General features: G+C 59.3%; 4 protein-coding genes across 4 annotated transcripts; 2 read left to right on the top strand and 2 right to left on the bottom strand.

The window, feature by feature from the left end:
• Positions 1 to 1,166: 1,166 nt before the first annotated feature.
• BJ171DRAFT_222961 (uncharacterized protein) lies at positions 1,167 to 6,194 on the bottom strand (the record flags this gene model as incomplete). The annotated part of the gene is made up of 10 exons (XM_053106506.1): positions 1,167 to 1,745; positions 1,997 to 2,318; positions 2,463 to 2,526; positions 2,656 to 2,871; positions 3,075 to 3,148; positions 3,298 to 3,625; positions 3,750 to 4,335; positions 4,415 to 4,510; positions 4,736 to 5,087; positions 5,228 to 6,194. Coding segments are annotated over 10 exons (3,438 nt in total), but the record flags the coding sequence as incomplete, so codon positions are not given.
• Positions 6,195 to 6,316: 122 nt separating this feature from the next.
• Positions 6,317 to 12,162, bottom strand: BJ171DRAFT_519999 (methylmalonyl-CoA mutase-domain-containing protein). Its single transcript, XM_053112392.1, has 17 exons — positions 11,607 to 12,162; positions 11,176 to 11,274; positions 10,850 to 10,934; positions 10,508 to 10,554; positions 10,250 to 10,356; positions 10,021 to 10,099; positions 9,725 to 9,829; positions 9,451 to 9,585; positions 9,227 to 9,330; positions 8,996 to 9,089; positions 8,390 to 8,888; positions 8,093 to 8,184; positions 7,857 to 7,976; positions 7,695 to 7,745; positions 7,457 to 7,558; positions 6,982 to 7,339; positions 6,317 to 6,867 (listed from the first exon to the last, which is right to left on the bottom strand). The coding sequence occupies exons 1-17, from the start codon at positions 11,928 to 11,930 to the stop codon at positions 6,809 to 6,811; spliced, it is 2,460 nt and encodes an 819-aa protein (XP_052963006.1). The 5' UTR covers positions 11,931 to 12,162; the 3' UTR covers positions 6,317 to 6,808.
• Positions 12,163 to 12,392: 230 nt separating this feature from the next.
• On the top strand, positions 12,393 to 15,066 carry BJ171DRAFT_519994 (RRM motif-containing protein). The gene is made up of 4 exons (XM_053112391.1): positions 12,393 to 12,498; positions 12,867 to 13,182; positions 14,146 to 14,275; positions 14,638 to 15,066. The coding sequence occupies exons 1-4, from the start codon at positions 12,469 to 12,471 to the stop codon at positions 14,774 to 14,776; spliced, it is 615 nt and encodes a 204-aa protein (XP_052963005.1). The 5' UTR covers positions 12,393 to 12,468; the 3' UTR covers positions 14,777 to 15,066.
• A 219-nt stretch (positions 15,067 to 15,285) lies between these two features.
• On the top strand, positions 15,286 to 18,662 carry BJ171DRAFT_519992 (CwfJ C-terminus 1-domain-containing protein-like protein). The gene is made up of 9 exons (XM_053112390.1): positions 15,286 to 15,649; positions 15,898 to 16,026; positions 16,230 to 16,289; positions 16,391 to 16,795; positions 17,016 to 17,334; positions 17,434 to 17,645; positions 17,806 to 17,961; positions 18,096 to 18,275; positions 18,424 to 18,662. The coding sequence occupies exons 1-9, from the start codon at positions 15,368 to 15,370 to the stop codon at positions 18,562 to 18,564; spliced, it is 1,884 nt and encodes a 627-aa protein (XP_052963004.1). The 5' UTR covers positions 15,286 to 15,367; the 3' UTR covers positions 18,565 to 18,662.
• Positions 18,663 to 20,032: the final 1,370 nt, after the last annotated feature.

Here is a 20,032-nt window from a genome sequence, read left to right as displayed (position 1 = left end):
TGCAAAACCGACGAAAGCGACCAGGGTGTCTCCATAAGCCACCCTCACCGACGAGTCCCCCGATTCAAAGCACTGGGGTTGCCAGGGACCAGCCATTCGTCAGGCTCAGGGAGGAGACTGCTGGAGGAAGCGGGTCTGCCTGCGCCTGGTGGCTGGCGATGGCGGCGCTGCCGGCGATCCAGTTGGGCTTTGCGGGAGGTCGGTGGGGCTGGCCGGCAATATAGCCAGGGATAGCACAGGTTCGCGACGTCGGAGCAGCCCAGGAAAGCCGCGATACAAGCAAGGCAGCTCGGAGGGAAAGGGTATGCTGCGATCCGGGCAGGCTGAATTGCGACATTGCCAGTAGGAATTTTCAGGAGAGCCATCCAGTCTGAAGCGCTGCGAGGGGAGGAGATGGATATAGCCGATGGGGGATGTGGGTGCGAGTTGACAGGGCGTGGGAGGGAGACGAAGCGATGGCGAGCAAAGAAGGGGCAGAGGAGCCAAGGAGCGGCTTGGAGAAAAGAGAAGATGGGCTGCAGCGGGGCCGTATTTATATCGGCGTGGCCGAGGAGACCGGGGAGAGAGAGCGACGAGCAAAAGATGCCATGACCAGGCACTGCCTGGCGCCGCTGCTTGTCTGGGGCCGGGAACACCCAAAAGAAGAAAGACTGCACCGAAAGCACGCCCAGGAGGACAGCCATCGCCACCGGGCCTCGGCCGGCGGCGTTGTGGCCTGGGTGGGCCGGGAGCCGGCTGGCAAGAGCGCCGTTGCGTCGAACTGGCTGCAGGTCGGACTGACGGCAGGTCGAATTGACCGCACCTGTCCAAGTTGACTGCAGCTGTCAACGGGGTTGCGCACCGGCACTGCAATCCAGGACCTCCTGGCGGGGCAGCATGCCATGTCCCCGCCGACCCAGCGACCAGCTCGTCGTCTCTGCCAGTTCGTTCCCAATCCACCCTTAATGTCCACAGCCGGGCAGGCAGGGCAGAGACAGCCCAACTCGGGGCTGCCCCGTGCGCCTGTGCCCTTGTTGCTGGGTCCCTGACCCCGGGCCGCCCCGAAAAGGCAAGATGGATCGCAACTCTGGCTGCGCTTCCGGTTGCTCCTCGGTCGGCGGGAACGGGGTGGCGGCATCCGCGCCCTGGCCGATCTCATGGGCGACGGGTGCTGCATCCACCAGACATGGGATTCGACGGCGGCGCTCTCGGGCGCCACCATGTGTATATTCCCCGCCCGCCATCGGCGCTGGGCATCTCTGCTTCAATCCGCAACCGCTGCGACGAGCGTTGTGGGCCAGCCCAAGCAGCCATCCGCTTGCTCCCTCTCTGCTCAGCGCCGCTTGCTGCCGCCGCTGCCGCTGCCCTGCTTGTGGCGACCAGTCTTCTCCCGTCGCCTCTCCTTCTCCTTCCGGCTCTTTTGGATCTGCGATGCGCTCTTGAGCTCGCTGCGGGTATTCCGGCCAGCCACGGTCTTGTGCCGAACGACCTTGGACTTCTTGCCCAGCTGCGTCGTCGTGAGGTTGGTTCCGCTGCCGCTTTCCGAGCCATCCGTTGCCAGCCTGGCCTCGCGCTCTCTCCGTGCTGCCTTGCGAGCTCCCGCGAGACTGCCCGGTGTGGGCGCCATAATCTTGTTGTGTCGGAACTTGGTTCCCGGCCGCATGTTGGACAGCGTCCCGCCCAGGGCATTGGAGCCCGCCGACGCCAGTTCGCGCTCGCCGCTGCGCGGGAGCGATATCTTTGACTTTTTCTGCCACTCCTCGAATCTGGTGTCGTTGTGCGATGGATTGGGAGCGTGACATGGCGAGGGTATCAGACAGCGATCACGAAGCAGAGGGCTGTGGCCAGAGACTCATAGGCGTTCCCTGAGAGAGCCTTGGGCATCGAGCCGTGCCCATGCTAGTGGCAAAGTGAAGACACTCCGACGTGTGCGCTCAAGAGCAGGCACGTTCACACAGAGCCCCTTCGATGGCATTTTGCATCTGTCTCTGTGATTGCTGTGTCAACAAGATCATACCTGCCGGACTTGTAGCTGGCTGGCAAGAGTGCGCCGCTCTCGGACCGGATGAGCTTTTTGTTGTCTGCGCCAACAGTGGGCCGCACAAAGCGTCGCTTCTTGGCATCCCAAACAGCGGCACTGGTTCGCTTCTGGATACTCTGTTCGTCGTCGCCCTGGTACTCGAGTGTCGCGGTGCTGGCGTGCTGGAGGAAGGATGCAGGCCGACCCTGTCCCGAGGCAGCCAGGCTGTAGCCCTTCTCAGTGTGTGCATCTCTCTGCGTGTAGGACATGTAGAACTCTTCGTCACGGAACGACTTGGCCGGTCGCTTGGACGAAGCATCTGGAGACCGAGCAGATCGTGCGTCATGTCAGTCCACGGCAGGCGCCGAGCATCCCAGATGGAGCATCAAAGGTGCGGCTGCCGACAGATCATCTCAGCCCAAACATCGCTGCGAGCGCTGTGTGAGACACACGGACGGCTTACCCTGACCTTCTCCTTCGTGCTTGCGCTTGGCCTTGTCGCCACCAATGACAGTCCGGAACTCGCTCTGATCCAGAAGGCACATCCAGAAAGCACATCCAGTCAGCATGCATGCGCACGGTTGGCGATGAACGCCAGTACCCACGACCAACTTTGGAGTCAAGCCCATGCAGCTCTCAACGGACTGGTGCCTTACCTCGAGCTCGTCCTCGTCGACCATCTCGAGGCCACCGGTCGGGCCACCGGCGCTGCCACGGTTGATGGCTTTACGCTGAGCCATCATGGTCTGCGAAGCAAGGTCGCTGGTCTGCGTCTTGGTTGCATCGATGGTTTTGTTGAGCTGCTTGCGTCGCTGAGCCATCAGAATGGCCTCGGAGCTCTTTGTGCCCTTCTTGGTGACCTCGAACACGGTCTACGGCGGAGAGAAGCGTCACGTTCACAGCAGTGGTTCAGTCACAGCGGATGCAGGCCAGGATATCATCAATGTGATCGCACAAACATGGCATTGCGAGGTCCAGCTCGGTGAGACTGACACGACCGGACAGCCCGACATTCGGTATCATCCAGCAGACACCTCTGACGCCGCAGACACAAGCGCGACAAGCAGCCGCTTACCTCAGGCGGCCGGAACGACAACAAGGATGCCAGCATCGTGGCCCGCTGCTGCTCAGCAGGGTCGATCTTGTCGGCTTTGGGGCGAAATGAATCCCACGCGCACAGGGCACAGTCAGTAACTGAGCGGCGTCCTGCTGGTACATTGCGTGGCCTGGTCCGAGGATGTGGCTGTGTCTGAGGCTCCCACGCCTGGCTCTCGTTACCGGCCCACGCTCGCCCTTACCGAGTACGGGGTGCATGCCAATGTTGGCCTTGATGACATCCTTGGCTCGTGCGTAGCTCTCCTTGCTGGCCAGCGGGCGCGTTTTGTAGTAGAGCTTGTAGCCATTGCGGGCGGTGTGCTGGAGAGTGGACAGCGTAATGTTCTCTTTGACCATGTGAAGCGCTTGCTCCCGGCTCAGATCGAGCTCGGCCTGCGGAATGCCGCCGTAGATAATCTCGGAGGTGAAGTCGGGCTCGGGGGGAGATGGATTGGCCGGTGACTCCTCAAAGGCGGTGCCGAAGATCAGCGGCCGGCCGGTGAACAGCTGGAGGTCGAGCAGAAAGGGGAGCTGGGGATGTGCGAGGCGACAGCAGGGCAGAGATGTGAGTTGAAGACATCCGATCACGGCGGGTCACAGCAGTACAGCCTAGATTGCCATCGTGGGCGTATCGCTCTCACATGATCAACCTCACCTCGTCGTTCGAAACCAGAGAGTAGGCCGTGCCTCGTCGGCCAGCACGGGCCGTACGACCCACGCGATGGACAAATATTTTCGGTGCGGGCGGGAAGTCGTAGTTGATGACGTTGTCGAGCAGCGGCACATCGATACCACGCGCTGCCACGTCCGTCACGATCATGATCTTGGACTGGCCGTTGCGGAACTTGAGCAGATTGATCTTTCTCGCCATCTGGTCGAGCGAGCCGTAGATGTAGGTGTTGTCGATGCCGGCGACGAGCAGGAGCTCGTGCAGATACTCGACTAGGTGCTTGGTTGCCACAAAGATGATGGTCTGCTGTCCTTTTGTGATCAGCTTTTCGAGCGTGTACAGCAGCGCCGCGTCCTTGTCTTCGCCCTTGATCGACAGGAACAGCAGCTCCAGATCCCGGCTGATCTTGGTATCGGCATCGAGCCGGATCAGCACAGGCTCGGTCAGGCCCGCCTTGGCAAAGTCGACCAGTAGTCGCGGAAGCGTGGCCGAGAACAGCAGGGTCTGTCGGCTTTCCGGGAGCTGGTGCATGATCTCATGCAACTGCTCGGCGAATCCCATCTCGAAGAGGCTGGCAGAGGTCATATCGATGAGTATATGACGGGCGAGACGGCGACGATTGGTTGTACCGTGCATTGATGTGAACTCACCGATCAGCTTCATCAAAGACAACGTATTCGATTGTCTTGAAGTCGATATTCATCTCGATCATCAGATGGAGCAGACGGCCTGGTGTGGCGACGATGCTGATGGAGGGAATTGTAGAAATACGCGGCAGCGATACGTCCGTGGAACGGTTTCGCATTGTGTAGATTCGAGCAACAGATAGTGTGAGGAGCAGATATCGGCTAAGGTGGCAGACTCGATGGCAAGCCCGGCTGAGCGGCGGATGGTGAACTTGCACCGTCCTGGTGCCATGGGGTGTGAAGAAGCCCTCTGTCGCTCATCGCCCTCTCAGCCAAACTACGTACATGTCTGGATTGGTGGCCATGGCTGCGAACTGCTCATCCATGTTGTCGCCACCGACGAGGATGCAGGCACGCAGGTCGGTGTTTTTGCCCATCTCTTTGGTAAACTTGAGCGTCTGGATGGCGAGCTCACGGGTCGGAGAGAGCACCAGGGCGCGGCAGCCGACCTTGGCCGAGTGGACTTTGAGCCGCTCCAGCAGCGGGATGATGAAGGCAGCTGTTTTGCCGGAACCGGTGCGGGCCATGGCCACGACGTCCCGGCCCTCCATAATGACGGGGATGGCCTTTCGCTGGATAGGGGTGGGCACTTTGAATCCCTTGTGCAGGACGGCCTGGTAGATCGGGAAGCTGAGGCCTGCGAGATTCGATGCCACCGACGAGCAGGGGAGGTTGCCACTGTCAGATGCATGCTTGCCACGCTCCGGCCCATCGGCAGTGTGCTCGCCGCTGTGGTACTGGTGTGCATCAATCGATGCAAATGCTCGAATTGCCTACCCATCGACTGGAATCCTCCAGACTTTTTGTGCTTGCGATTCGATGCAATAACCTGCTGTGCGATTTCTCGTTTTTCATCGTCGTCGTCATCGTTGTCGTCATCATCGTCATCGTCATCGTCATCATAGCTCTCAGAGCCGCTGTCGTCGTTGCCCTTGCCGGCTTCGTCATCAAACTGGTCTGGGCCTTCTCCGTGCTCTCCGTCGTCATCGTCGTCCAATGCGCTGTCGTCGCTGGCATCATCAAAGCCCTCGCCGCTGTCTTGCTGCATCGGGACTTCCTCAAAGTCGCTCTCTTCCTCATCGTGGTCGCGGCCGCTTCCGTCGTCGTCGCTGCCGTGGGCTCGACCCTTCCGTCCACCCTTGAACTTGTCGCCCTTGGTCGCAAACCTGGAGGGCTTGTCGCCCTTGGGTGATTTTGCCTTTCCTTTCGCATTCGAGTCGCCGGCTTCCTCCTGGGCCCGGGCAGCGCGCTCGGCTTTGTAGGCCTCCTTCTTTTTGGTCCAGGCGCTCTTCTCGAAGCCCTCCCACTGGACGCCAAACTTTTCTCTTGACTGTGACGGTCGCGGTGTGGCCGAGAGCTGTTTACGGCCTGGGTTTCTCTGTTGCTGCTGCTGCTGATGCTGCTGCTTGCCCTTCATTGCATTTTGTCTCTGATGGTGGCCAGCCTTGGATGAACCGCCGTCCTGCTCGAGATCTTCGTACCGGGGCCGCTGGGGCTGTCCGGGCTTGCCCTTGGCTCCTCGTTTGGCGATGCCACCTGCATGTCCGCCGCGCTTGACACCGCTGCTGCTGCCGCTGCCCTTGGACGGCCTCGAAGGCTTATTGGAGCGATTATGTCCAGGCTTGCCCATTTGTGTCGACGTCGATGGCGTGTGCGGGCTGGAGGAGGGACGGTAGAGATGCGTGTGTGTGCAGCCTCGCAGCTGGATCGGAGACGGCTGGCGATCGATCAGTCGATCGGGTTGGGCCAGGCCGGCTGGCCAAAAAAAACGAAATTCATTTGGCGGCTTCATATGGCCGGTAAATGAATTGCGAGACGGCTGTGGCAGTGCGCGTCGTGGCAGTGCGCGCTGTCCTTGTGCAACGGTGCGGTGCGTGCAAACTGTGTATTGGGCCTTCCTTCCATGAACAACAAACCCAGCGGTCCGAGCGGCCCGGTCTGTCCGAAACGAGGGAAGACCACGGGCTCGTCCAAACAGATGCAAATGAAGAAGAAGCGAAGAAAGGGGAGGAGAGCGAGAGAAGGAAAGGAACGAAGCGGAACGAAGCGAAACGGAGGGAGATGGAGAAAAACGGCAGTCCACATTCTTGGGTGTGAAACCCAGGTACATTCTACAGGCAGGGTCGGGAAGGCAGTCCCGGAACGCACAGATTAGGGGGGGGGGCAGGTAAACAGCGTCGCCTGCAAAGAAGGAGTTGCCAGAGAGAGGAGGCGAATGTGGAGCACAACGGCAAGAGGCGGTGAGCGCCGCGGTTCGGCAAACATCAATCGCTGAGTGCCGCCCAAGCAACATTTGTGGGTGGAGAGCGCATCGCGACGACGCAGGGCATCGAGCCACGCAGCCGCAGGAAGTCGCAATTACTTGGTGGGCTTGATTTTCTGGATAACCTCCTGGGCAGCCAAGGGAATACGCGTGCCTGGGACGAGGAAGGAGGAACACAAATGCACAACAGCGACGAGGCGAGTCAGGACATATCCGGGGAGGTGTGTAGAGTCTGGACCCACATATGCGGCAGATGATCGATACGTACCAGGGCCAAAAATGCAGGCGGCACCGGCGCTGTACAGGAACTCGTAGTCTTGCTGGGGAATCACACCGCCAACAACCACCAGCTTGTCCTCGGCACCGAGCTTCTTGAGCTCAGCAACCAGCTGCGGAACGAGGGTCTTGTGTCCAGCGGCTTGGGACGAAACGCCAACGACGTGCACATCGGCATCGACAGCCTGGCGGGCCACCTCCGAGGGGGTCTGGAACAGCGGGCCGATATCGACGTCAAAGCCGAGATCGGCGAATCCACTGGCGATGACCTTGGCGCCGCGGTCGTGGCCGTCCTGACCCATCTTGGCGACGAGGATACGAGGGCGACGACCCTCGCGCTTCAGGAACTCCTACACGAGCAAAGATGCAGCAAAGATGCCATCAGCCATGGAGGCAGCAGGATCGCTTCACAGGTTCCAATGGAACAGAGAGCATTGCTCGATCATCAGATGCACCGCCTCCCTCACCTCGGCCATGTCCAGGGTCTTTGTGATCTCGTCGTACTCGCCGTATTCGGACTTGTAAGCGCCGCTGACGACACGGACGGCAGGGTTGTGGCGTCCCCAGACCTACGAGCAGCCAAGGAAAGCCGACGTGAGTGTCGGGATCTTGGTTGGGACCATGGCTGGCTGGTGTACAATGACCCGCAAGCATACATCGTCGGCGATCGCCGGATGCGCGAAATAGCCACGAAGGAGCTCTTACCTGCTCAAGGGCATACGAGATCTCGCCCAGAGTGCATCTGGCACGGGCGGCCTGTGATTGAGGCAGAACAAAGTCAGTCGCCCGGACCAGTGACAAGTGTGTGTCCATGATCAAGCCGCCTCGAACGAGAGAAATGCAAGTCGCTCGAGGTGGTGCGCCTACCTCAATCGCCAAAGCCAGCAAGTTGCCGTCGTTGGTTTCCGCACACTTTGTCAGGGCCGCAAGGGCTGCCTCGGCACGCTTGGGCTCGCGGCTTTCCTTGACTTGGCGAATCTTGTCGATCTAGAGGCGGCAAAACGGTATGTTGAGTTACATCGGATAGAACTGTGGGGATGTGTTGCAGTCTCGTGATGTTGCCACATCATCCGCCGTTGGCGCGACAAACAACTACCACGTACCTGAGCAAGACGGACTTGGGTGTTATCGATGGCCAGGACCTCAACAGGCTCCTCCTTCGCCGCCTTGTACTTGTTGACACCAACGATGACCTCTGCAAGTCCGATCAGCGGCAGCGACAATGCGACAACGCGAGTTGATGTGCGTCGTTAGTATAGGGCCGACCATTGTGTCGATATACCGGATCGAGTTCAGGCATTTGTGTCATGGACTGCGGCGCGAGGAGCCACCAAACGAATCAACAGCATCAACCGCATCGTGTATCGGTGGGCACACGGTCACGATGGAAAATGAGTTACCTTTGCCAGAGTCGATACGGGCCTGGCGTCTGGCAGCAGCCTCCTCGATTCTCAGCTTGGGCATGCCTGAAGCGACGGCCTTGGACATGCCACCCATTTCCTCGATCTCGTCGATCTGCTTGCGGGCCGAGTCGTACAGCTCGTTGGTGAGGGACTCCATCAGGTAGCTGCCGCCCCACGGATCGGCAACCTTGGGGATCATGGCCTCGGTCTGGAGAATCAGCTGGGTGTTACGGGCAATGCGGGCGCTGAACTCGGTGGGGAGACCGATGGCCTCATCAAGGGCATTGGTGTGCAGCGACTGCGTGCCACCAAGAGTCGCGGCCATGGCCTCGATGGTGGTGCGGATAACGTTGTTGTAAGGATCCTGCTCGGTCAGAGACCAGCCCGAGGTCTGGCAGTGCGTTCGGAGCAGCAGCGACTTTTGGCCCTTGGGGTTGAACTTTTCCTTGATGAGAGTGGCCCAAAGTCGGCGAGCAGCACGCAGCTTGGCAATTTCCTGTGAATAAGGTCACATCGTCGGCGATTGAGTCAGCAGGAGACTCGAGCGGCAGAGAATGTGCCAATGCGAGGCAATCGAAGCGGCAAGGTGATGCTGCCACTTGCCATGTAAAAGTTCATGCCAATGCCGAAGAAGAAGGAGAGACGGGGAGCAAAATCATCGACAGACATGCCGGCCTTGAGACCAGTGCGGATGTATCTGGTGGAGATAGACAGACACCAAACCCAGTCGAGTTAGACAGATCGCGAGGGGACTGTGGCGGCTGGGGTATGTCGTTGACGGACAAGAAGCATTGCCAGAACATAGGTGGAGGGTCTGCAGTGCTGGATACATACTCCAGTCCGTCGGCAATGGTGAAAGCGAGTTCAAGGGCGTTATGGGCGCCGGCCTCTTGGATGTGATAGCCCGAGATGGAGATGGAGTTGTACTTGGGCATGTTCTGGTGGAGTACAGACAGTCATCAGGACATGATTGCATGCGTCAGGGTGCGAGGACCAAGGAGCATCGATGCGATGGGCACCAACTGGATCAGTGTACATGAGGACCCGGTGTTGCGTACCTTGGAGGTGTATTCGAAAATGTCACCGATCAGCTTCATGGAGGGCTCTGGGGGATAAATGAAGGTGTTTCGGACCATGAACTCCTTGAGAATGTCGTTCTGGATGGTTCCGGCGAGCTCGGATTGCTTGGCCCCCTGCAATGGTGGAGGCGCTGGGTCAGTGATATGTACGGGAAGTACTGGCATGTGCAGTCGTCTGTAGCGCGAAGGCCGATGTCACATGGGTCTGGAATCAGTGCGGACAATGGCAGCGCAAACGAGGCCGAAAACCAACCTGCTCTTCACCAGCGACAATGTAGAAGGCGAGGACGGGCAAGACGGCTCCGTTCATGGTCATGGAGACAGACATTTTGTTGAGCGGAATGCCTTCGAAGAGACGCTGGAGACAACCGAAGCACAGTCCGCGGCAGGTCGTTGGGTTAAAATCGGCACAATCGGCACATCACACCGAGAGCAACAACATTGCTCATCACACAGCCGGTCGCGCACAAGCAAGGGAAGCCACGCCAGCCAGTCAATCAAGGGGATGCCGCAGATGTGTGGAACAAAGGCAGAGCGACATCGGTTTACCTTCATGTCCTCGACGGTGTCGATGGCGACACCGGCCATACCGACATCACCGACGACACGGGGATGGTCAGAGTCATAGCTGCAGAGTGGCGAGTGCCAGCCCGGAGAGCATGGAGGAGGGGAACGGGTCAGCGGCTGCACAAACCCAGGAGTTGTCGCTTGGGATAGCCTGCTCGGCCAGATCCCTTGAGGCTCTGACAGGTGGACGATATCGGGGACGATACGCTACCCTCTGTGGGTGGCCAAATCAAAGGCAACACTGAGGCCCTGTTGGCCGGCTGCCAAGTTCTTGCGGTAGAAGGCGTTACTCTCCTCGACGGTACTGAAGCCAGCGTACTGAGATACAGGGGACACAAAGGGTCAGATACAACTCGAGAGGGATGCAAATGCTCGCGCGAAAGGGATACAAGACTGCTTGACGCCGTTGAGAGAGGGAAGGAGCGCGATAGAAACAAGCCGCGCTTTACAACCTGAGTTATCGACGTACCTGGCGAATAGTCCACGGACGGAAGGTGTACATGGAGGCATAGGGACCTGTGTAGAGGGCAAGGACACATAGGTCAGCATCGCGCTCGGCTGTCATGGACAACAGCAGCACCAACTCGAACGACAGCCATCCCAGCAGGCCCGAGAAAACAGCAACACTGGTGTTCGGGAGGAAATGTCGGCCGGTGGAGGATCCAAACACTGTCCAGGACAAGACCCCAGGGACTCTGTCCACATGAGTCACAGTGATATGCAAAGATGGACCAATCCCGGATCACATGGCCGCGCGAACAGCATGGCAGAGCCATCCCCGATGAGCAACGAAGAGCTGGCCAAGACCGACCTCGGGTGAAGGGGAATTTGCCGGGGATTTCCTCGGCGACGTCGGTGATGTCGGCCTTAGTGTAGACGGGCTTGACATCGATGCCCTGGCAAGATGGAGTCGTGCAACCGCCAGAGAGCGGGGGTTGGGGTGTCCAGCAAGGAGATCGGAGCCGGTCATCGGGTTGCCAGACACAAACAGCCAGGCGGGAGAGACGTGTGGAGGCATTAGATCCAGTCGAGTCGCGAGGAGGGCTTGCTGGCGAAGAGCTCTCGGCAGGGAGAGGACAAAAGCAGCACCGCTGAACAGAGCGGCAGGGTGCCCAATCGAGCCGGCGCGCTGATTACCTCTGCAGTTTCCCACATCAGAATATCGGGCTCTTTGCCCTTGAGCTCCCTCTTGACAAGTTCCTTCCATTCGGGGTGGAGCGGGGCGCGGGCATAATACTGGAACCGACGGTAGCCAGAGCCCAAGGGGGCGGATGGTGAAGATACGCGTGGATTGGGCCAAAGGACCGATCGAAGGCAAAGCGGGAGAAGTGTGAGTGGTTGCAGGGCGGGAATGGCTCGATGCCGCCAGATCGGATGCCGGCCGAGTTCACAAGGCTGCTCTGGCCAGAGATGGACATTCGCGAAGGAGATCAAGCAGGGCCGACGCCGATGAAGGACGCATCGGACGGCCCGCCTCAAATCTCCCATAACGGCCTCACGATCATGGAGGATCGACGATGCGATCTGGCGAGAGCAGCACTGCATTCGAGCAAAGAACGGCGACACACCCGTTGTAGCAGGAAGGAACTCCGGACCGGCGCGGCGACAAGCAGCGAGCGGGTTCGGGACGATGACAGCTTCAGGAGCGAGGAGAGGGTCATGGCGGCAATGCAGCACAGCCGTAGGGGTGGGTCGAAGAGGCTTGAGATGAGAGTCGAAGGATGAAGCAAGTCCCAAGGTCCAAGGGCGACACCGAGCGCATTTGAAGGCAGCGAGCCGGGCCGAGCAGCGAGAGCCGCGAATGTGTGGCGGGCGAGGAGCGAGGGCGTGGCGAGGAGGCTCTCTGTGCCGCCGACCATGGCGGAGGGCCAAAGGGACATGGTCCGGGCCATGCAAGCCCCGAGCGAGGCCGAGCGCAACAGACCATCGCAGGGCAGCCCCGCGTGCAGGAGATCAGCCAACGCCGGCAATGCTGGCGATGCCGACAGATACCGACGGATGCCGATGGATGCCGACAGATGCCGATGGATGCAGGCAAGGCCAGCCCAGAGGCGAGAAGACGCCCTCCCCGAGAGCGGCGTCCCAGAGAGACGGCCCTCGGTCGGATTCCGACCCGGCGCGGTTCGATCGCTGACGGATGATCCGTGAGGCGGATGTCACGGCGTGTCATGACACGCGGGGGTAACGCGGACACGGAGAGTCCACGTGATCAAGCCAGGCGACCAGCCACACTCCAGCCACACTCCAGTCACACTCCAGCCACACTCCAGCCACACTCCAGCTGGCCCGCGCCCCCCCTGCGAGATCTCCAAAAGCCCGGCATCCCGTCGCCCCCTCCCCTTCCCGCTCGTCATCCATCTGCTCCACAGCCCGTCTCTGCCCTTTGCCTTCCCTCTGCTCCCCCCTCTACTCGTCTTCTTCGCCGCCAACATGAACATGGACATGGCTCTCGATGATATTGTATGTGTTGTCCTCTTTTCTCGCTCTGATCCCTAACGCCCTGCTCTTGGCGTGTTTCCTTCGCTTCCTTCGTCTCCTTCGTCTCAGTTGTCGTCATCGCTCCTCTCTGCCATGTGTCGACCTATGTCTGTCTGTGTCTCGTCCCTCTCCGGGATCCTCCTTCCCCCCCCCACCACATTATCGATGTCTTCGACATGTTTCCTCGAATCTCCGTTCTTTCTTTTCTGGCATTCGCCGCACCAGCATTGGGCCGCCAATCTTCCCCAAGCACCTTCAATTGGCCCAGCGCACTCATCCTCCACGCATCTGGTCCTTAATCGCATCCTCTTCCACGCGCTCCCCCTTTTCCGGCCCGCTCACCTCTCCAGATCACCAAGGCAAAGCACGTCAGAAAGGACCGCAGAACCAGCGGCGGTCCTACCCGCAACAGCCGCCCTCGACCCCACAGCAGCCCCAACCAGCCCTCGCGAACGGCTGCCGCCTCTGCCGCCGCTCCTGTCGTCACCTCCGAGCACCAAAAGATCAACGTTTCCAACCTTGCCTACAGTGTCAGCCAGAAGGACGTCGTCGACCTCTTCACCCAGATTGGCCCCGTCAAGGTCGCCACCCTGAACTATGATGCTACCGGCAAGTCCAAGGGCACCGCTACCGTCGTCTTCCACCGCAAGGGTGATGCCGCCAGAGGTACAACTCTTCGTCCTCTCTTCGCTTCCAGCCCCGCTCCGCCTCGGGCGATCCGCTCCTGCCTCGCGGCATCGGGTCTCTCGCACCTGGCTTTTGTCGGTCTCTCCTTTGCTCCCGCCCCTTGATTTCCCTTTTCCTTGTACTTGCCCCGTGCTCGGCATTCCTCGTGTCGAGGACTGTCGCGAGCTCCCGCTGGCGTCTGGGGACGTCAGTCGGTCGATCGGTCGATCGGTCGATCAGTTTGTTGGTTGGTTGGTCGTCGCAGGCGACACTCCCACGCTGGCTTTGTTCAGCACCGACGGCGGCTCTTGCTGGAGAATTGCCGTGCTGCAGTTGCTCCTCCGCTGCGCTCTCAACGTCGGGTTGAGACTGTCGCAGTGGCCGTACATTGATGGCGAGACCGTCGTGTGGTCCGGGCCTGCAGAGGTGGTTGTCTGCTTGGCATCCGCTTGGCATCCGCTCTGGCCTCCCATTTGGCTTGCTCGTTCCTTCTGCGCCGCTTGCAAACGTGGCTGGGTCGCAAGCTCCGCAAGGATGCCTCGACGTCGGACGGATCCACTGGAATCGCATGGAGTCTCGAGGGTTCAGGAGGAGGGACCAAGAGGTGGACATGAATGCTCGAGCGGCTGCCAAGACGTGCAACAGAACGGAACCGGAGCAGAACAGAGCCTGCCGATGCGCCGCCGTCGCATGCCTGTCCTTGGGTGTCCACCTGCCTCCGTTGCGCACGTGCCTCGATCTGCCGATCTCCGCTGTAGTGCCGGGCTGGATCAGACGAGATGCCCCGACCGACCATGCCTTGCATCTCGGATGGCTTCATCAACCTCCCTCTTTTCCTGTCCCGCTTCAAACGCGCCGCTCTCGACGTTCGCTCTTTGAATGACCCCCCGAAATGTGTCCCTCTGCGCTCCGCTCAAAAAATCACCAACACCACCATCCATCCTCTTCTCTCGACTTCCACAGCCGTCAAGGAATACCACAACCGCACTCTGGACGAAAGACCGATGAAGATCGAGCTGGTCGTTGGCGTCGACTCTGTTGCCTCTGCTGCCCCTACTCGCAACACCCCTAACATCCGCAACGTGCAGCGAAGGTGGGTCAGCCAACCGATTTAGACGGACGAGACGCGCTTGCGGCCGACACGATCCTCTGGCTCTGGCTCTGGCTCTGGCTCTGGCTCTGGCTCTGGCTCTGGCTCTGGCTCTGGCTCTGGCTCTGGCTCTGGCTCTGGCTCTGGCTCTGGCTCTGGCTCTGGCTCTGGCTCTGGCTCTGGCTCTGGCTCTGGCTCTGGCTCTGGCTCTGGCTCTGGCTCTGGCTCTGGCTCTGGCTATGCTTCTCTGCACAAGAATATCAACCTGTCCCCTGGTGCTTCGACTCTGTTCGACGAGACGGCACGCACTCCATCGTCAACCTGCTGCTGACACCCGTCTCCGATTCTTTGTTCGTGCCGTAAAGTGGAATCCGAAAGAGCAACAACAGCGGCCCTGCTCGCGGTGGCCGCAGCCGACAGCCGGCCCGTGAGAAGCGACCCGCCAAGTCCCAGGCGGATCTCGACGCCGATATGGACTCGTACATGAAGGACTCGACTGCTTAATCCGATAAGCTTCCCTCTCCGCGACGGCTCTCCATCAGCTTCAGCCGCTCGCTCCAGCCAAGCTGCTACGATGGACTGCCGCCTTCCCCTTCCATCATATGCTGCCATAATTACTTGTCCTCTTTCCCTGCAGTCTGTCCCGAGACTCTGATTTTGTTACTCCTGGCCTGCCTCTGCGCCTCCCCGAATGCCGAGCACAGCGGGGGCGGCTCGTTTTGGGTTGGCCTTCCTGATGTATAGTTTGTTCTGAATGAAACACGAAAGAAACACCCCATGAGAACGGGATGCTGCATCTGCAAGTGCGAGCGTGTGCGTGAACGCGAGCGAGTGAAGGGATGGGGAGTGCGTTTGGTCCATTAGTTCTCAACCAGAGCACACACACCTGCCCGGTCGCTGGCATGCCGTTATGCCGTTCGATGCGCTCGCTGTTGTGTGCTGTGTGTCTTGCTGGGAGTGTCGGCCAAGGCCGCAAGCCCAGCTGGCGGCGTTCTTGTCCCGATCGCGTTTGGCCTCCTCTTCCCCATTGTTCCCCTCCACGGCGACTGCTCACCCTCCCGCCTTCCTTCCCTCGACTCTGCCCACCTGGCAACCATGGGCAGCGACTCAAAGAAGGAGAAGAAATCCAAAAAGTCCAAGAAGGAGAAGCGAGACAAGAAGAAAAAGAGAGACAAAAAGAAGAAGGACAAGAAGGCCAAAGATCACAAGAGCAGCCGGAGCCGCGAGCATCCAGACAATGATCGCCCCAGCTCCCGTCGCTTCTCCGAGCCCGTAGCTGCAGCAGGATCGTCTTCCTCTTCGGATGACAGTGCATCTGACTCGGATCGAGAGATGAGAGCGGCTCGACGAGGTATGGAGCGTCCTCAGCCGCAGGCGGTAAGTCTCTATCGCCAGGTGGATTGTGGCCGCTATCGAGCGACTGCATCCCGCAGATCTATTGCTGGATCCGAGTGGATCTGCTCTCCATATCGGTGCTGGAGCAGAGTGATCAACCAAGTGGCTCTCGACCATCCGATGCGTCTGCGTCTGAGCATCCGCGGCTCGACCCTGCTATCCATCATGCCAAAGGTTTCTTCGCACGACCATTCATTCCCCTGAGCTCCTCTTCCTTCTCTGTGATCCAGGCTCCCTTGGGCGCTCAACGAGACACCTGGATGGCTGGAGAAACCGATGATCCGTTCGAGCAGCTCTTTGCTGGTCCGTCCAAGCAGGATGCTGCTCCCGCCCTGGATACGCCCAAAGTCGATCTCAATGTGTGTGTTCTTTGCACCGCGGCTGCATCGATTCATTCATGGTTGCCGATCGGCTCTGTGAGAGCACATACCCGACTCCAATGCTGCAGTTTTGATTCGGCGGCGTCTCCAGTCCGACTGCGATGAGAACAGGGGTCTGGATACTACCGATCTCCGCCCAGCGCACACTCACAAACGCCGTTCGATCCGTCTCTGTCCTGCAGTCGGCCCGTATCTCGCGGGAACTGAACCCAGACATCAAGCAGCATCTGGCCACTGGAAAGGTGGTTGCTCGGGCTTGATCGCTGGGAGGCTGAGCTCGCTCCCTTGGGAACCGCTGATTCGGATCGATACTGAAACAGCATCTGGTTCTGTCCACCGCCAGGACCTCGACTCACTCTCAGTTGCAACCAGCCGCTCACAACCACGATTCCGAAGGCCCGATGACTCGGCAGACTTGCTCAACCAGGGCGATTCCCAGCCTCCAACGGGCTCCAAGCGATCCCGCAGCGACGACGGCGACGGCAGCAGTGGCATCAGTGGCTTCAAGAGCACCTTTGCTCAGTCCCAGCTGCTCTCGATCCCCACTCTCCAGGCGGCCCAGTCGGACCAGCAGCATTCGCAAAAGAAGCAGCGTCGTGCCTTGTCCTTGGACGAGCTCAACAAACTCAAGTCAAAGGCTCTACAGGCCAGCATCATGGACGATCCCCGCGCGGCTGAGATTGAGGAGGAGTACCAGCGAGAAATGGCCAGGTTCGAGCTGGAAAAGTCGCAGCCAGCGGCCGAGCAGGTACGATTCCCATGGGCACTCCATCTGTTGAGCGCAGAGTGCTACGTTTCCCCTCTCCCGAAACGAAGCCACTCACAAAGCCATGACAGCTCGCCTCCCCTCTCCCATGCCATTCCCTAACATGCTCCGTTTATCGACCGATATGGTCCACTCTGCTCCGCGGCTGATCTAACATGCTCCTCTCATCATCATCCTACATATCGCTCACACATTGGCGCAGGAGGATGATCTCACTTTGCCGATGGTCGATTCCGAGGGCCGTTTCAACGTGTGGATGAACGAGTCTCAGAAGGAGCCCTCGGGCCAGGCCCAGCACAAGCGCAAATCACAGCCCCTCGTCGACGACCAATCGACTCTCTCGCAGATGGTGCTCGAGGAGAGACTCAAGACAGGCATGAGCTATGATGCTGAGATTGCGCATCAGATTTCCAAGGATGCCTTGTTCAAGAACGATCTGGACTACTACGACGATCGCGCCGACCGCATGGCACAGACAGTGAAAAAGTCCCAGGGCCAGATGAAGCTTGCGGCCATCACAGGTGCGGATAACCACACGCCATCTCTCGGTCCCGCATGCTCGGCAACTCGTATCCCTGCGCGAGAAAGTGGCTGATGGTTTTATCGCAACCCGATTGTAGATTACAAGAAAGCACAGGCGGCGCAAGAATCGTGCAAATATTGCTTCAAAGATGGGAACAAGCCGCTTGTGGACGTCGTCGCACTTGGAACCAGAGTGTACCTTGGGCTTCCTCCTCACGTCGACATGATGCCCGGCCACTGTCTGATCGTTCCTCTGGACCACATCAGCACCACGCTCCAATCCGACGACGATACCTGGGACGAGATCAGGGTAAGATGGGCCGTGCATCCGCTGAGCCGATCGAGTTGCGCTCGCCTGTCCCCCGAGGACCTTTTGTCGACCGATCGACAGCGCTGCGTGGATGCCACTCTGCTGACTGCCTCGTGGTCGCTTCCAATGTACCATATTTGGTCGTTTGCGTGCTTGGCAGAACTTTATGAAGTGCTTGATCCAAATGTTTGCCAAGGAAAATCGCCGTGCGATATTTCTGGAGCAAGTGACGTCTCTGAGGGGCCATCGCCACACAGTCATTGAGTGCCTACCGCTCTCGGTCGAGGTGTGGGAGGATGCTCCAGCCTACTACAAGGTATGTGGCGACTTGCTTTCGTCGCTCCTGTCTTTCTCCGAGAGGCTGTCCGCAGCTGCAGGTCCGCTCCAGCTCGATCAATGTTGACCCCGACTGTGTGCGACTGTGGTGGTGGTGGGGGTTGTATCGAGCAGGAAGCCCTCTTGAGTGCGGAGGAGGAATGGAGCCAGCATCCCAAGGTTATCGATACCAGCAAGAATGGCTTCCGCAAATCGCTTGTCAAGAATCTGCCGTACTTCCATGTCTGGTTCGACCCGAACCGAGGCATGGGCCACGTCATTGAAGGCGAAGACTGGCCACCGTGGTTCGGAAAGGTGCAGTATCGGCTGATCCCTTGTGGTCTGAAAACACAGAGTTGCTGTTCGATTGCTGCTATGGATGCTCCCCATCCGATGGTGTCCGATTGCTGTGTACAATCGACGCTTCTAACCCGCTTACTCCCCTCCAATGCCGATGGGACAGGAGGTGATTGCCGGCGCCATGGATATCTCTCATGACCGCTGGAGAAAGCCCAAGCGACAGACGCCACAAGAGGCTGACACCAAACTTGCTCGCTTCCAGAGCAAATTCAAAGAGTTTGACTGGACAGCGATGCTGGAGTAAGGGTGGCCTGTACAAATACACACCGTCCGTTCCATGGGTCGCCGCGATAGATTGTACTTGACGGCGGGCAGCAGTGGTATTTTGGTGATCGTGCCTACCCCGATATGCGCCATTCGTCTGACTGTCCCAAATGCTCCACGAGAAGAGCGGAGGCGCCGAGTTGGTCTTGGTCATGAGCAGAGGCACTTTGTGGGATCCTCTGGGGGCGATCGCAGTCGAAGACACTGCACCGGTGTTGCGAGGGTCATCGACCGATGACGTCGGCTGTGTTGGCGGATCAAGCAGCGATCTCTGCCGGGCAGTGATCGGGCATGTCCGACTACACCCGGAGAATAATTCCGTTGGGCTTGAAGCATCAGGCCGAGACCTGCGATGGACGGCCGTTGCTCTGGTCGCTTGAACGACCGGGACTCCTCGACACTGCTCCTCGAACGCCGTGGGAATCGTGTTGGTTACTGAGAACATTTGCGCCGGCCCTCACGGACTGTAATACCAAACAACCATTTTGCTTGGCCCAGGACCATTATCCACTCTGAAGAACTGGCTTTGCACTCACCGCACCGATAGCCCAGTCGACTCTAGTTCAACCGAAACCCATGCCTTTCAAACTCGGCGGTGGGGAGCCGCTGGACGGGCACTCCGGCGGCTTCCCTCGAGGCTACCAGCATCTCTTTGGCTCCTCTCCCCAGCTCGACCTGCAATCGACCGGCAGTAAACCCGCACTCGAGAGCCGTCCGCATCACAAGGACCTGATGCACACCGTCGTCCAGGGCGAGCGTCGGCGAAGCGATAAGAAACGCATGCGTGCGCTGTCGATCGCAGCGACCACGACAGACTCGGAAGTCGTGAGAAAGGCCCTTCGAATGCAGCTCCGCGAGATCGGCATCGGCGTGGTCGACCAGCCGTTTCCGGGCATGGCAATCCACAACAATCCCGTTGCTGCGGCCATGGATGCGCCGTTTGTACCCAACACCCGGGTTCAAGCGGCCCGGCCACTTCCAAAGCTTCCGTCGGCATATCGACGGCAGATGCACAATATGAAGCTGATCCAGGAGAGGCTGGAGTTTCTGGAACAAGAAGAGGCACTGCAGCATCACGGTCATTCTCACGCATACTCCAGCGACGATCCGACCCCGAGACTGAGCCTGCGCTTTACTCCGGATGTGCAAAAGGAGCGTGGCGAATGGCCCTTTGGCATGTTTCCGCCATCGGAGGTTTTCAAGCAGCCACGGATCCTCAAGTCCAAGGTCCCCATTATCTTGCGGAACAACCGCGACGTTGCCTTCGAGACCGACATTGTGCATCACAAGAGCTCGTGGATTAAAGAACTCAAGATCCACAAGCGATGGAACGAGATTCTAACCGAGCAGCGCGGCGAGTGGTATAAGGGCGCCTTGCTCAAGTCGCAGGAGCTGCTTTACGACGATGAGGGTCGGATCATCGAGGAGCGCGAGTCAGAGATGGCCCA

The sequence above is a fragment of the Polychytrium aggregatum genome (genome assembly GCF_025602895.1).
Source record: "Polychytrium aggregatum strain JEL109 chromosome Unknown BJ171scaffold_44, whole genome shotgun sequence".
Lineage (NCBI taxonomy): Eukaryota > Fungi > Chytridiomycota > Chytridiomycetes > Polychytriales > Polychytrium > Polychytrium aggregatum.
This window is presented reverse-complemented; position numbering and strand designations above follow the sequence as displayed.